Source organism: Hyalella azteca, unplaced genomic scaffold (genome assembly GCF_000764305.2).
Source record: "Hyalella azteca isolate HAZT.00-mixed unplaced genomic scaffold, Hazt_2.0.2 contig8798, whole genome shotgun sequence".
NCBI classification, from domain to species: Eukaryota; Metazoa; Arthropoda; class Malacostraca; order Amphipoda; family Hyalellidae; genus Hyalella; species Hyalella azteca.
The window spans coordinates 67,370-83,800 of NW_025938883.1; the positions used below are offsets into that span (position 1 = coordinate 67,370).

General features: G+C 37.6%; 1 protein-coding gene across 1 annotated transcript; it reads right to left on the reverse strand.

The window, feature by feature from the left end:
• Window positions 1-1,520: 1,520 nt before the first annotated feature.
• Window positions 1,521-12,592, reverse strand: LOC108665988. Its single transcript, XM_018152800.2, has 7 exons — window positions 12,465-12,592; window positions 8,027-8,781; window positions 6,712-7,037; window positions 6,375-6,535; window positions 4,034-4,099; window positions 3,325-3,490; window positions 1,521-2,267 (listed from the first exon to the last, which is right to left on the reverse strand). Exons 2-7 carry the CDS (start codon window positions 8,765-8,767, stop codon window positions 2,066-2,068), a joined length of 1,662 nt encoding a protein of 553 aa, XP_018008289.1. The 5' UTR covers window positions 8,768-8,781; window positions 12,465-12,592; the 3' UTR covers window positions 1,521-2,065.
• Window positions 12,593-16,431: the final 3,839 nt, after the last annotated feature.

Consider the following 16,431-nt stretch of genomic DNA (forward strand, 5'->3'; position numbering starts at 1 on the left):
AGCGCCTTGGATGACGGGCACTTTTTCCAGTTAACAAAATAATTTGAAATAAATTTTTTTCTAGCTGTTGGGAACTGAAGTTTCAATTACAAATATGATTCACCATTTATTTTTGCTTTTAATCGATCACTTCACCGTACAAACCCTCTCCAAATCAAAACCTAGATTAAACCCACCAATTCAAACTGAACATTCTGGAATTAATATTATAGTCATCCAACTTCCAAACGTATTGATAACCGTGTATCAGAATATTTTTAAACATCTTCCTTCCAAATAGATTCAGTGGGACATTCAATGTAGCATAATCAGGGCCTATTTTGTATTATTTTTCTCACTTCATGACAGAGTTCGGTTTATTCTTGCATTACTTTCCCCAGTATCTAATCGGTTAATGTTAATTTTCTGCCGTTTCTTTAGGGTATTAATGAATTTGTTAGTTTGTATGGACTTCCATTTTTCATACCTCATCTCGATTCAAATGATCCAGTATTCAGGAGACTGCCTTATTTCCGAGCAGTGGTAGGGCAATATCCATGTAAAAATTTACAGTACTACTTTCTCCTCGCTTCAGTTGAATGAATTGCTGTTGAACCTCACTCCATAGCCTAAAGTTAGTTATCCTGATCGCGTTACGACTGTCGGATGCAATTTGTGAATTAATTGACACTACGCGAGTAAAATGGAATTTTCTAGAATAAATACGCTTAAAACTGATTCGGGTCTAAACTTTGAATTTATCTAAAGAGACAGAAGAGAATGACATAATAGCCGGTAGGATGTTTTTGAATTTCCAGTGCTTTCTAACAAACATTTGACATCGTCCTAATCAAGTATCATTAAATAAATCTCGCTACTCATCGTGTTCTTCACGTCGCTTGCAGAATATTTCAAATGTACCCGTGACTGCAGCGGAGGTTCAGCCACCGGGACCTGTTCGCCTGCCTCTTCTGCCAGTAGCTCGAGTTGAACGATTACACGCTCTGGACCCGTTCATTTTGAACCATATGCCGTACTCTCAACCATATCGAGATGATCGCTCGTCTACAATCCATGTCACAGCACACAACCATTTGATGGCAACTACAGTAATTCTTCGCTATAACGCGCTTCACCTACCGCGGCTTCACGTCATCACGGTTTCCCAAGGAATAATAATAATGAATGAGCTTCAGCCACAGGGACATGTTCGCTTGCCTCTTCTGCCATCTCGCCCCTATTGAAGTGACGCTCGTTGTTCTTAGAAACACTTATCCACGGTTGAACTTTGAACTAAGAAACCATGCACTTATCAGTGTGACAGTTGATGAAAATTATTAGTTAAGATCAATTTTTCGAGTTGCCGGTCAAGCTTTGTAACATTAATTGAATAAAAATCAACAAGAATAAAAATGAAAAGATGATTGCAGTCTGAATGCGTACTAATAATCAAAAATAACAGTACATAAAGAAGGGAACAATGAAAAGCAAAAAGCAAATTTGAAAAAAAAGTAATCCAAACACGAACTGAGAATATTGATTAATTATTGGCACCATAATATCCATTTCATTCACAAAAAAATATTTAGCGGTTGATTTTTAAGATTCTAGGAGCTAATGCCTTTACTTAGAAACAAACTTAAACCATCCAGTTGATCAAACTTACATTCTAATTCGCAGCAGAACGCTTGACAGTAAAAAAGCGTGTTCTGATCAAATGTTTGAGACAGGTGAACGTATCCACCGAAATTCACAGTTGAAAAAAAATTTTTTCAGGCTGCTTCGCATATCGAAATGTTGATACCGCACATAAGTCAATTTAACAACACTAAAGATTGCTAAAAACGAAATTTCAGCTACAAGTCTCACCTGCTAGAGTTTGAAATCCTGCTAGTAGGCATGTATGAAATATTGTTTACCAACGAAATATTAAACATTAAGCTTTAACTAAATTTATCACTTTAATAAAAAATCTCCATCAAAAATAGGAGTAGATGAAAAAACGATCTTAATGTAAACATAGCGGTAGAAAACTTACGTACGTCCTTACTTAACATTCAGGTTTCCCAGCGGTTGACAGAAAACTTTAAAAAGACGGAATGCTGAAATGTATGGTGGTGTGCCATTGAGAGCATTGTGCAGCCACCTCATGTTGCTGGGCTTCCTCCATTGAATGATTATTCATTCTCAGTGTGCCAATACTCGTGTTATTGTACAAATAATTCGCAACTTGCGCCATGACGCCTGCTGATAAGCCACTGCAATCGTGGATCCAAAGTTCGTGGTCCCTGAGGCAAGAAATGATGTCAGGATTTGAAAGAAAAATGGATATTGCAAATGATTGCTGAACGTGCATCAATAATAACACATAAAGCCGGTGTCAACGATTTTGTCGTTATTTGCTCATATGATATCACATGTATGACACAAGGACAAATTCGTGCAAAATCGTTTATTACAATATTGAAGAAAAATAATATGCGTTTAAAAATTACTTTTTAAAGACAACACTTCTAAAAAATCCAGTGTCTCCAATGTAAATCATGTACAATGAATTTCTAATTTTAATTTCGACTATTAAAAAATTAATTTTTAAATTATTTTAATAGTACATAAAAGAAATGAAATTTTCAAAATTATTTATTCTGTCAATTGATTCATGCATTGTCTCTGACTTTACGCAAGTGTGCAAAATTTCATATCAATTGGACAGGTAAAAGTGTGTCAAATATTAATTATAAGATTTGTAGCTGACAAAATTATTTTTTCAGTTTTTTTAATATTGAAAAAAAATTATTTTCAAAAATTTATTCTGTCAATCGATTCATGCATTGTCTCAACTTTACGCAAGTGTGCAAAATTTCAAATCGATTGGAGAGGTAGAAGTGTGTTAAAAATAGATTTTAAGATTTGTAGCAGACAGACAGACAGACAGACAGACAAACAAACAGACAAACAAGAAGTGAAGTTAAAGAGAAGTGTTGTAAAAAATAACACGTAAAATAACATTCCAAGTAATTTGCACCAAATTAATTTCTTCAGTGACATTTTTTACTTGGCTCAGAGCATAGTAAAAATGTCATAATAAATTTATTAATTATATTTCCGTAAAACAGTTGGTATGAAATGCGAATGAAAACTTACTGCTCTAGGTAAATTTTTACATTTTATTTCGACGCACATTTCTATCTACAGGATTAGCGGTGAATATAAAGAGAAATATATATCGGAATATAATATATAGTGGAAAATATAGGCATAGAGTGAAAATTACTACCGGAAGCATGAAATTGTCACTAATCTGCTTCAGAACACACTGCTTCAAAAAGCATATAAGTAACTCACAGCTTGCCATTGAGAGTGCATGAGAGCAAACGTCTGACCACGCCGCTGCATCTGTCCCAGTCTCCATCTTCCAGTTTCACCAAGTGCAGTCGGTACAGCCTGTTAGTCTTCAGCTCCAGGCGCGCCACGATATCGTTCTCATTGATGCTTTTGTTGATGGCAATATCTGCATGGGCATTAGTTTGAAAATATCTGATCAAAATCCAGTTCTTAGATCTCTGTGAACAAGTCACAAAAAATAAAAGAATCATATGAATAATTATTTTCTCAATCTATATCCAATAATTTTACTTCAATTCGAATGAAAATGACAAGCAAATGGAAACAATGTTAATAGCGGGATAAAAAAGTCTCTCATAGATGCTATGGCTTATTCGCAAATGACTGCAAATATGTTGGTAATTTTGGAAATTTGACGGATAACAGCTGCTTCTCATTCATACATCCAGGATCGAAATATGTGCATGTTATAGGTGGGGAGATAACAATTAATACATTTTTCCTATAGTTTAGCTTTCCATTAGTCATATCATCTCGTGTTTTGAAATTTTCCTTGAAACTCTGTCCAATTGCAGACGTCCATCAGAAATTAAAAATGGGGGACTTGCAAGCAATGAAGGTTTCGAATAATTATTCCAGTTAAAATGTCAAGGAGGCAGAACCTTACGAACATTTTAAACGTTTATTTCAAATTCAATTAAGAACTGACCTGCTATGAACGGCTCTCCGGTCATCAGAGCCGAGGCTCCATTGCTACTCGAGTGTTCGCCGGGAGCTGCAAGCAAATTACTTTCAATTATCACATTCTGGAGGAAATTATTAACACCATCGAAAGTTTTTTTTTGTCACTTAAAAAATACAATGTGTTCAAAATTGGTTATTGCATTTCAGGTCGAATTCAAGGTGTCCCGTTGGTTAAAAGTGGTAGTTTAGGTCGGCTGTCAGTTCAGCTCATGGTTGAACTAGTTCAGCTCATGGTTGAACTAGTTCCTGTCTCTTATACACATCTAGATGTGTATAAGAGACAGCCTCAGGTGTGTTGATGAGGCCATCAAGGTCCTCAGGTGTGTTGATGAGGCCATCAAGGTCCTCTGGTGTGTTGGTGAGGCCATCAAGGTCCTCAGGTGTGTTGGTGAGGCCATCAAGGTGCTCAGGTGTTTTGGTGAGGCCATCAAGGCCCACAAATTTTCCCTCTCTTTATTTGAATCAAGTTTGAGGCTTGAGCCACCAATATTTCAGTTCCCGTCAAGTTCTGACGTATTCACCATCACCCATCTTGCAGCCTGCATAAACACACTCACTTCTTGCAGCCTGAACTAAACCACCTCATTTATTTTGCACATCTATTAACTTGCCTTATTTTGCAGCTCGTATATGCCCACCTTATTTCGCAGCTTATGTATGCCCACTTTAAGGGCTCGTATTTGCCTGTCTTATTTTGCAGCTCTTAATTGCCCGCTGAATTTTACAGCTCGTATTAGTCCGTCTTAGTTTGCAGCTTGTATTAATCAACTCTATCAGGACACTTGTATTAACCAATCTTATTTTGCAGCCGTATTGATCCGCCCCATTTCACAGTTCCTACTGATAATCATCCAAGTTCAATGCTCATAATAACCTTCCCTATTCTTCAGCTGGTATTGACCCACTCTATTATACACATCCCATTGACCCACTCTATTATACACATCCCATTGACCCACTCTATTATACACATGCTATTGACCCACCCTATTACATATACACATGCTATTGAAACACCCTATTATACACATGCTATTGACCCACCCTATTATACAATCATGGTTGAACTAGTTCAGCTCATGGTTGAACAAGTTCAGCTCATGGTTGAACTAGTTCAGCTCATGGTTGAACAAGTTCAGCTCATGGTTGAATTAGTTCAGCTCATGGTTGAACTAGTTCAGCTCATGGTTGAACAAGCTCAGCTCGTGTTCAACCATGAGTTTAGCTAGAGTTCAGGCAGTCAGTTCAGCTATAGCCAGCGTTCAGACAAGTTACTCTGCTTATCTTAATTCTCATATTTAGGTCTGCATTTGAAGAAGTGGTAATTCAGCTTCCACTCTAGTCACCGCAGCAGTTTCCTGTGTGCTGTTTCACAATCATTACGTTGGTGTAAACGATGCTATCAATTCATTTTTATTCATGTTCTGTAATTAAGTCTACTACGGTACACTAGACACAATTTCGAATTTGATTTTCTTCACAAACCTGCACTTTCAATACAAGCCAATTGTTATACCGTACCAACACGTAAAAACGATACTGAAATGATATTATATTCAAGATCTAAGGTGATAAAAGTGTATGAAAATTTTTCATTCCTCATAATGAAAGTTAAAACTTGCTTGTGTGTTTAAATTAGAACTTCATTTGAAAATCCTGTCTGTTAATTACTTATCCAAGTTTTGATGTGATAGATTATCACAACATACAATAAAAGGATTCTAATGTTACTGCAGTGGAGTTTATTAGTATTTTAATATCTTTCAGCAGCCTGATGAGCTTGTGAGCCATCAACTGCTTGTGCTTCTCACTCCCAAACTTAAAATTTGTTATCTAGAAATTCCATTCTATCACATTAAATTTTACAGTGATATCTGCTAAATAATAATTATTATTTATTGACACTCTCGGCACGCCTTTAAATCCCGAATAATCTAATTTATATGATACATCTTTTACATACACCATTATTGGACCAATTCAGCATCCACAGCTAAGTTAAATTGGATTACAAGTTAATTCTCCTGTAACATAGTACAAAAATAATAACTAACCACCAACAGACTAAGCATAACAGTGACCAGTTAATTCACTCATTGTTTTATGTACAACTGTAAATTTGTGGAAATATGAACATTTTAAGTAGAACCTTTGAATCACATGCCACTATCGGCATGGGATAATGTAGAGGATTGTACTTTGAAGTAGCATAAATCTATTATTGTTTTCAAATCAAGTTGCATATTTTATGAAATTGATAACAGCATTTAAAAAATTGAAGCTATTTGCTCTACCATTGAACCTACCGGGCTTAACGTTCTTTACATCAAAGTTGTCATTCAGGATCTTGTTGACATCAGCCACGTCAGCTCCAGACTGGAGGTGCAGCCCAAGTTGGGGCAATCCAACATCAATCTTTGCCCAAGTGGAGTATACAAGGTGACCATAGAACGATGCTAGGTGTGCCCTGTTAGAAATTTATTCTAGTTATTTTGGTTTAACTTACACAGTATTTCACTAGGTTGCATCAATACCAAGATATGTTGGCAACGTGAATTCACTTTATGATTGACAGTTTTTAGATGTACACTAAAAATCATATTTGAAAGAATTTAATTGGCAATAAACTGGTTTTACATTTACCCAAATTTTTTGTGCAAGAAAAGTTGCAGTCTGATGAAATCATCTGCACTGCTGCTGTTCCCATTGAAAAAAGAATCCAACAACCGCAGGTGTATAACAGTGCGACCATTCATCAGGTATAAGAGAAGATCCTGCAGGCTAGTGATGGGGTCCTCCACAGAGGATACCACTGTGACTGTGGCCTTGTCACCCACTGGAATAATTGGCCGTACTTGCAAAATTTTCTTGCTCATTCTTTCTCCATTAATGGAAACATTTTTTGCCAATGCTGGTAACTCTTTTGGCAGCAGGTGTCGCTTCTCAGCTTCCAGATCTTCATTTAGTGACTATAAAAATATTTTAAACCAGTATTAGTCATGAAGAAAAAGTAACATTAAAACTCTACTTCAAGAAACCAATTAGCTTCAAATGCTGGATGCTAGGCAAGAGCCTAAGATACAATGGCATGATGTCAGATATGTTTGTACAAGGACAAGGGCTATTTGTTAAACAAACAAAAAATCTCTAGGGCAATTTTTATGAGTATTTAGATAAATTGCCATTAATAAAAATTAAAGTAACACATGGTTTTCATTGATATTTCTTTTTATTTACTCATCAATACAGAACCCTCTACTTGAATTACACTCGTAAGTAACAGGTATATATTAAAGTTAGTTGTCAGTGTGCAAATCTTTAAATTTTATGATCTATTTGCCTGTTCCCGTGATATTGTAGATGAACTTTAAAAAATATATGTTTAAATATTACTTTTTAAAGACAACACTTCTGAAGAATCCAGTGTCTCCAATGTTAAAGATGTACAATAAATTTCTCATTTTATTTTCGATTATTAAAAAAAATTCAATTTTTTTAATATATAAAATTTTTTTCAAAATTATTTTTTCTGTCAATTGATTCATGCATTACCTCCGACTTCACACTAGTGTGCAAAATTTCAGATCAATTTGACAGGTAAAAGTGTGTCAAATATCAGTTATTAGATTTGTGCCTGATAAAATTATTTTTTCAATTTTTTTAATAATGAAAAAAAACATAATTTTTAAAATCATTTATTTTGTCATTTGATTCATGCATTGTCTCCAACTTTACGCAAGTGTGCAAAATTTCAGATCGATAGGATAAGTAGAGTGTGTTAAATTTCGATTATAAGATTTGTAGCAGACAGACAGACAGACAGACAAACAAGAAGTGAAGTTAAAGAGAAGTGTTGTAAAAATGACACCAAATCCAATTAAATGATTTGATTCAAGAAGCATAAATGCTGAGAAGGGTACAGGTGCTAATACTTAAATGTCAGTAAATTAATAATTACCTGAAGTCCTCCACCAAAGTCATCTACTTTCAGTGCAGGTAATTGGAATTCTGATAAAAGAATTTCTTTAACCACATCACACCATGACATTGTTTTCAAGAAGGCATCAAACTTTGCTTTCAATGCTGCTTCGCTTGTGTTTTCTAAATCCTCCATACAAGCTGACAAATTCTTTTCTTGAGCCAGGAGATGTTTCTTCCATGACAATAGCTTAGTCTCAATCTCTTTCATTGACTCCATCAATGCCAGTCCTTCATTGCATAGGCTGATTGAATTTTTCAGGCCTTCTTTAAACTTGTTCCCAAGATTTCCATTTAATGATTGCTTTATTTGTTCTATGTCAATTTCTTGACCAACAACATTTTCAAAAGCAACCTGTCCATGAGCATAATGCATCTCAGAAATGCACTTTTTGCAGGTGGCAACTTGACAGTGGCAGCACCAGTGTTCTATGGTGCACGAGTGCAACAAGCACATGTTATAGTCAACTTTATTGCCAGTTGCATCACCAGCAGCTTTAGGTGCCATGTTTGCACCAGGTATCAGCATGTAGCAAATTGGTAGCTTATTCGAGTTGCCCCGCCACTCTTCTCTGCATGACGGACATAGTTTCTTGCCCGAAGTCTCGATGTCTTTAAGACAGGCTAGGCAATAAGTATGACCACACTGCAAGACTAGAGGCTTGTGAGTGGTACTATTGAATGTGTTCTCACACACGTTGCAGAGAGCTTGTACATTCATTCTTCTCAGCCCATCTGAAAAAATAAGAGTACAAAATTAAAAAAGGAGTGCAAAGTGGGGAGGGGGGAATTAATTCAGCATCCTCAGGGTCAGGGAAATGTATAAATGTACACATGCAATTTACTACCCCATACTACCAAGTAAATAATGTTGAAACAATGTTTAATCAACGTTGATTCAATAAAACATTGGATTCAAATCTTCAACCTCATTTTTCCGGTGGGCATTATCAATTAGAATCAGGCAAAAACACTTCCAAAGTTTTAATTATAACATAAGAAGCAAATAAAAAGTTTGCCTTCAAAACAATATTTAAAAATGAATACCATCATACATGATCACTTTAATTCTAGAGTAACAGCATTCTGATCTGATTAACATTGGAATCTTCTGAATAAACTTATTACAGTTATCCCTCTGATTTACAGAGCTCTGCGACTGTCAATAGTACTTTAAATAGTTAGTTTAATCAATAAAAACACCTAGAAATACTATCATAGAACTATACTACCACCATCAATGCTACCCAACTATCTCAATACACCACAGCAATAATTTTGATAATCTTCATTAGAAATAATCTATGTACTTTATAAACAAAAGTAAAATGCTACAAACTTTCTAACAAGATTGAAACAGATATTTATATATCTCATTGTGGTAATTGAAACTTACAAAATCTACCATCAAATGGGGTAATAAGGGACGGGCGGGGTAATAAGGGACAGTGCTCCAACATTCCATAGAAATAATGTAGCAGCTAAGCTAATTAAAATATTGCAAAACAAAAAATAGTGGCATAAAGTTCAACAGTTTTCCTATCTATGTAGCATAAAGCAAGTTAGGAAATTGTTCATTTACTACCTCTAAAAAAATCCTTGAAAAAAAGGGTAAAAATTGAGATTTTGAAAAAGTACCTCTGCTAAGGTCTGAAGCAAAAAAAAATTCTCCTTATTAAAAAATTTTACTCACATAAAAGTTGCACACAGGTGTTGACTTAAAAATGTGATTGACAGAATTGGAGTATATCACTCCAGAAAAAAATGCAGTCATTTCTGCATGACGGGGCAATAAGAGACACCCCTAAAAACACATTTACAGTAGAGCCTTGGTTAGCAAAGGCTCCAGTTAACAAAAAAAAAAAAATAATAAATTAAAAACAAAGAATTTTGATTATTTTACCTTGCTCAGCAAAAAAATTTCACTTGACAAAAAAAAATTAGGGCATCATCAGTCATCACCAAACTGTGCATAGAAAGTCATAGATACAATTGTGCACCGGGCAACATAGAATGAAAAGTGATTAACCTAAACCACAATTTTTTTTTTCAAAAAATATGATGGTTGTCACAAAAATATGTATTTTTGTGTATTATACACAAAAATAATAATATTGTGTAATAATAATAATATGTAATATTGTGTTTCAGGTACCATAAAATGGGGTTACTTTGACCGGCGGGGTAACTTTGACCACTTTTCGTTTTTTTAACAAAAACCCCCAAAACTCAAAAACGATTCGATTCAACAAAATTTTGTCAATGGCCATCAAAGGCCTAATACTGAAGCTACGTAACACAATAGAAAGATTTAAAAAGTTTGCATATCTAATAGGTTAAAAAATTAAAAATGTGACCCACAAAAAAGAGCTATTATTTAAAGCCTGTGGGAGTACCCCCTCCAATTTTTTTTATTTTTTGGTAAAATAACTCCAGGTTTTGATGCTTTGTAGTAGAACTCTTCTAGTTACATATGCAAAAGACAAATTTGAGAAAAGTGTCATAGTTTGCAAATGGGGGCGTCACCCCCCAATGGGGTAACTTTGACCACCTAATGGCAGCCGTGACGGGGTAACATTGACCGGCTTGGAAATTAAGTTAAAATTACCATAGGTACCTATATAACATATTTTATGTTTGATATACCTATTAATGTTTTTTTCTTTATGTTTCAGACTGTACAGAGTCTTATATATGGTAATTTTAACTGAATTTCCAAACCGGTCTATGTCACCCCATCACGGCTGCCATTAGGTGGTCACATTTTGCCCATTTGGGGATACATCAAAACTATGAGAGGCAGGAGCCAGCAATTTATGGTAAGTAAAGCTAGAGTATAGACTTGTATTTTGCATGTTTCAATTTAAGTTTAACTTATCTAGTAAAAAAATGGCATCATTTTGAAAAAAAAGTGGTCAAAGTTACCCCATTTTACGGTATGTTTTTTACAATCTTTTTTGTTATAGTGAATTCACTTGACTCAATTAAAATGATGCAAAATTACAAGACATCCTGTAAGCTTACCTACAGAAGAAATGCTACATGGCAGCTGATATGAAGCTTGCAGGGGACAAGGTTATTGTCAATGCTCAATGGCATGTCCATGGATTAGGTAATATCACATCAATACTAATATAGTAATATATGGAGAATGGTAATATCATATCAATAAAGGAAAAACAAGTAAAAATCACAGAAAATATAATTTATTTTACATCTACATCATCTACAAACTACAAAGGAGGAAGAAGAAGACTTCAGAGTATTGTTAGTAATGGATGACAGGATGAGTACACTCTGCAATCTGCATGCTTCAAATGTTTTAAAATGAGTTGTATTTTGAGTGTCCCTTATTACCCCATTCCCAGGGTAAAAACAGGCTCAGGAGTCAGGAGGCTTTTATTTTGCATCTGGCACCTTACAAATAGCATATGGAATTTTTTCAAAGATGCCATACAATAGCCCTCGCAAATACCTTTAAAATTACTCCAAACTCGTTTATGAAATGTTTCATGGCAAGAAGTTTAAAGTTATTAAGGAAAAACGCTCAAAACCGTCCCTTATTTACTTATTACCCTGTTTGACGGTAGTTCTGAATAAACTTCTGATCATTATTTGATCATGATGATATGATAAGTATTTTTATGACTATGAGTCAATGTGTGCATATCTTTTATGAGCTGAGCAGTGGCCAGCCCCAGCAAGTTCAGAGCACTGAGAGTGAGAGCAGCATCTGCTGGAATGCTGCGGCTGCCAAGCTATAAGATGATTAAGTATAACTAGATTTTCTGCAATTTATAGAACTTTAGGCAGCAATAAGGTTGGTCATGGACAGTGGACTCATGGACTCTACAGTCAGACTGAGTCAGTACAGTGCACAGTCCTTGACTCCTTGTCCATGTTTATTGGTTTAATGCTTTCAAAATTCAAGCCTTTAGCCTAGGTTCTTCACCATTCTTGCAACTCATGTGTCATGCTCTGACTGTCTGACAGATTTTCAACATATCAAATAACATTTCAGAATTCAGTAATTTCTTCCACACAGCAATAGGCATAAAAAAATGAAAGTATATTTTGACAAATGCAAAGCTTGGCATCTCTGCATGTGCATCAGTGCATGAGATAATGATGAGAATGTTAAATTTATTAGTCCTCCTAAATTAGATTGCCAGCACACTGAGCACAGCATTCTGTGCTGGAGTGATTCAATATATAAATAAATTCAATAAAACTCCAACTCCTAATCTTCGACTCAGAGGAGTGATTCAATTAGCCTACAGCCCAACAATTTTATTCTAGAATGAATTATTTTACCCACAAATGAATTATTTTACCCACAAATGAATTTATGAAACTATTTTTCGGGGAATTACAATACATATAGATATAGCTACGTTTATAGAAACAGAAATACATACCAAAAGCTGCCTCCTCCAATTGCAGATCGACTTGTTCACGTGTTTGAGAGTAAAGAATCTCGCATTATCTCGGAGATTCGACGGAGAACCGCGCAGTGGATTGAACGAAACGAACCTCGGGTGCGTAACGAGTTTTGAACGGGCTTCTAACGAGTTTTGAAGGGTTAATATTCCGAAGTTCCGAACAATGGTTAACAAATTTAGTTCAAGGCTGTAACCCACTCCTTATTCATTGAGTTGCAATATTTGTTGCTTACGAAAAACGTTTTTTTAGCACGATGATAATTATATATAATTTAACTTCGAAATTAAAGATTTTATTATTAAATCAAACAAGACAAGCAGAATCAATCAGAAAACTGATATTCACATTGAAGATAAAAACCTAAATTGACACAAGAAAAGACAAATAACATGAGGTGACAGGCCCATCTATTTATAATTTCGAGAGGATAGAGCTGAACTCGACAATCAAACACTGGATCGACAAATAGGAGCTGAAGGCGACATTTAATTAAACACTGGATCGCCATTCGACACTCTTCAAACTCACCAGTGAAATCGCACTCGAATTAGTCCGGGCAACTGTCCCAAACACAACTCATTAAATTATGAACAGATATGTTTCAAATTCAGAATATAACTAATTACCAATACGGCGTGAAAGGAATTATAACAGATTTCTATCTAATTTCGTTTTTTATTAAAACGTTGGAACGCTACATTTGCGTAACTGTCCCATTCATAAATCCTTCGATTACGAACGGATTCGCTTCAAAATCAGGATATAACTAGTTATTACCAATGCAGAGCTGAAGCCGGTTGGAGCGAAATCTAGTCTGAGACTGCGTCCATGCAGACAGACTTCCGGTCCTGCAACGCTGCAGCGTCAGCTGGCACACAGTGACCATAAATTTGGGCATCGTCGGCGAACATATGCGGATTTAAACCATGTGAATCAATTATGTCCAACACGTCAACAGTATATAACAGGAAGAAGATTGGGTCGATAACTGATCCCTGTGGTACGCCACAAGTGAACAACGATGGCGTTGAAGAAGAGTTCTTGCATCGAGTGCATTGGAATATATTGCTGAGATAAGACTCGAACAACCGCAGCACTACGCCGTGCAGGCTGAAAGATACGTTAAGTCGACAAATAAAGTGGCGTGGTCGATGATCGCGTACTGCTTGCCGAGTATCTGAAAGCGCCTTCAGCACAGCGGTTTCCATAGAGTAGAGATGATAGTATGCTAGTATGCAGACTGGAGGCAAGGCATGAGACCGAACTGCTGAAGATGGTTGGTTGTTCAGCTGTCGGGCCACAACGCGTTCCGGGAATTTCTACAAAATCGACATGTTGCAGAAGAGTCGATAAGGTTGGAGAGTTTTTTTTCAAAAGAGGCGTAATGTAAGCTGATTTGAAGTACTCCTCGACAATACCGTCAGTGAGGCAGCGGTTGATATTTTGGCCATGATAGGTGCTAGGATTACAAAATACTCCGTAAGCAATGACGTCGGCAGTGGATCGCTGGCACACTGCTTGTTTGGCAGCGCGCGCACTGTAGCGATGACATCGCGAGCTGTGGTGCAAGTGAATTCTAGGAGCACGCAGGCGAACGGGCACGGCGCAAATGTTTCCGACGAAGCATCGGCTACCAAATTCGCACTGCAGAAATTTAATTCTCAAAAAAACCGTACGGAATTCCTCCGTGATTACGTCACCCGAAGCATCTGCATGACCTCTTCCCATAAGTTTATACAGCAAACGACACAGCGCTCGAGGGTCGTTGCGTTGGCGCCAAGCATCTCGCCAGGTGGAGGCCATAGAAGCTGCAGCAGCAAGATAGCTGCGATAGCCCGCTAGGGCAGTCTATCCCCCCCCCCCTTTGAGACCCGAAATTCATCTTCGAACCATGAGTCGGAGACTCGATGGGGTACTCGAACTCTGCGTGCAGGAATGAGGTCATCGGGTGCTCAGGCCAACTCGGTATTGTAGAGTTGCATGAGGTCGTTGACTGATAATGCCAACCATGAGTCGACGTCGCCGTTGAGACCGCGCCACGGAATACAAGTATATAACTGCTTTGTACGCTGGCACCGGGTGCCCTCATGGCACCGTATGCTGAAGTATTCGATGGTCGGATATTGCAATCTCGATTATGTCGACTGACTGCGTTTGAAGAAGGGTTAGCGTGATGACAACGTCCAGCAGACCGCTCATGTCGTACGTCGGCAAGGTTACGTGAGTAACCATGCAGAAGGTCGACAGAATGTCGTTCAGCAGTTCAGCTGACGAGCCGATGAGTCGTACTCGTTGACGCGATCCAGTCGAAAATTTGAATCGCCGGTGATAAGGACATGATCGGGGAAAGTCACAAGTCTGGTTAAGACATTGCTTAATACGACAAAAAAAAATCGCGCGTCACATCAACCGATCCACGATAAATGGTGACTGCAACGTCCGTATACGTACGAGGCGCATGTGACCCTAGCACATAGCAGCTGAAAGGTGGTGGGTCGGGCGCCGATGTCAAGAATGCTGTAGTGCACGTCCCCACTGGCGACGGTAGCTACTCACCGTAATTCGTGGCCAGGGTGTCGGCTTTCATGCGAGGCCGCGCGCGCTGAACTACTTGGAGTCCTTCAGCGCAAAAACGAGCGATGCAAACCGAGTCAGCGTCGTGTCAGGTCTCGGTCAGGAAGACAACATCTAGTGAGCCCGAGCGACAGATGTGAAGAAACTTGTTATTCAACGAACGGATGGTGAGGCAGCTGAACAATAACCGGCGACATGGCTTCACACAGTGGCGATCAACACGAACACTAAGCAAGTTTTGAGCTGTTGAGCATCGACACAGGCCGATGTTCAGCAACTTAGGAGTTGCCTATGGGTCGACACAGCTGTTTCGATGCTCAAAGCAGCTCAGCAGCAAAAAACTTGTATAACTCGAAGGTGTAAGTAAAACTATGGCCCATGGCCTATTGCCGATTCTTGAATTTTTCGTGACTTGATTCACAAGGGATCCGGACTTTTGAACCCGATCTTTCCATAACTGACGATTGATTGAGGTAGCTGCTGGACTTATTACCTAGGTCCGTAATTTGCTAGGCACTTTAAAACTGAACATATGCTCCTGCATAGCTTCGTCTAGTCTGTTTTTGAAGGCGTTCATACTCGGAGCGTCAACGATGCTACCAGGGAGGCTGTTCCACATGTCGGTGACTCGAAGCGAGAAGAAATTTTGTCGCATGGATGTGTTACAACGCAGTTTTTAGCGCATTTTCTCATTTATGAAAAAAAAAACTATTGTGCTCGCCATGTCCGTCCGTCTGTCCGTCCGTGACTTCATGTTTTCGTCGACGAGAAAATGTACTCTCTGTCACTCACTGCAGTGAGCACTGAGTTATATTTTTTTAGTTTATAGCCGTGGCCCCTAGTGTTGGTTCTTGTTTCAAATTCTAGTAATCCTTCTGGGACCTCGTATAATTAAGCCACGAGTACAGAGTATACTTGTATGCTTCAATGAGGTCTCCACGCAGACTGGTTTTAATTGGGCGAGAATGCAAAGTGGTTGTAAAACTAAGGCAGCTGGTCAGGCTTTCTTATCTTGTCGGGGGTTTAATAGTTTTCTTTTGTTATTCTTTCCTGTGATATCTTACTTTATATTTCGACACAAGTGGATAGCTCATGAATGGCGCCGCTGTCATCTGCATCACATCCATTTATAGCGCATTGCATGTCGGGCATCTTTTCCAGTTGACAAAACAATTAGAAATATTTTTCAAGCAGTTGGTTTATTTTTTCTAGCATAGCAGCCTAGCTGTTCTGAAGTTTAGTGTGCAATGCTTACCAACTAATTATGGGTGCGTTTCATGGACCTAAGGCGGTAATGACAATACAGCTAGTGAGGAGCACTTGATTCACAGCTGAAGTATCAATGAGATACCTGCAGCAAGCCAGGGT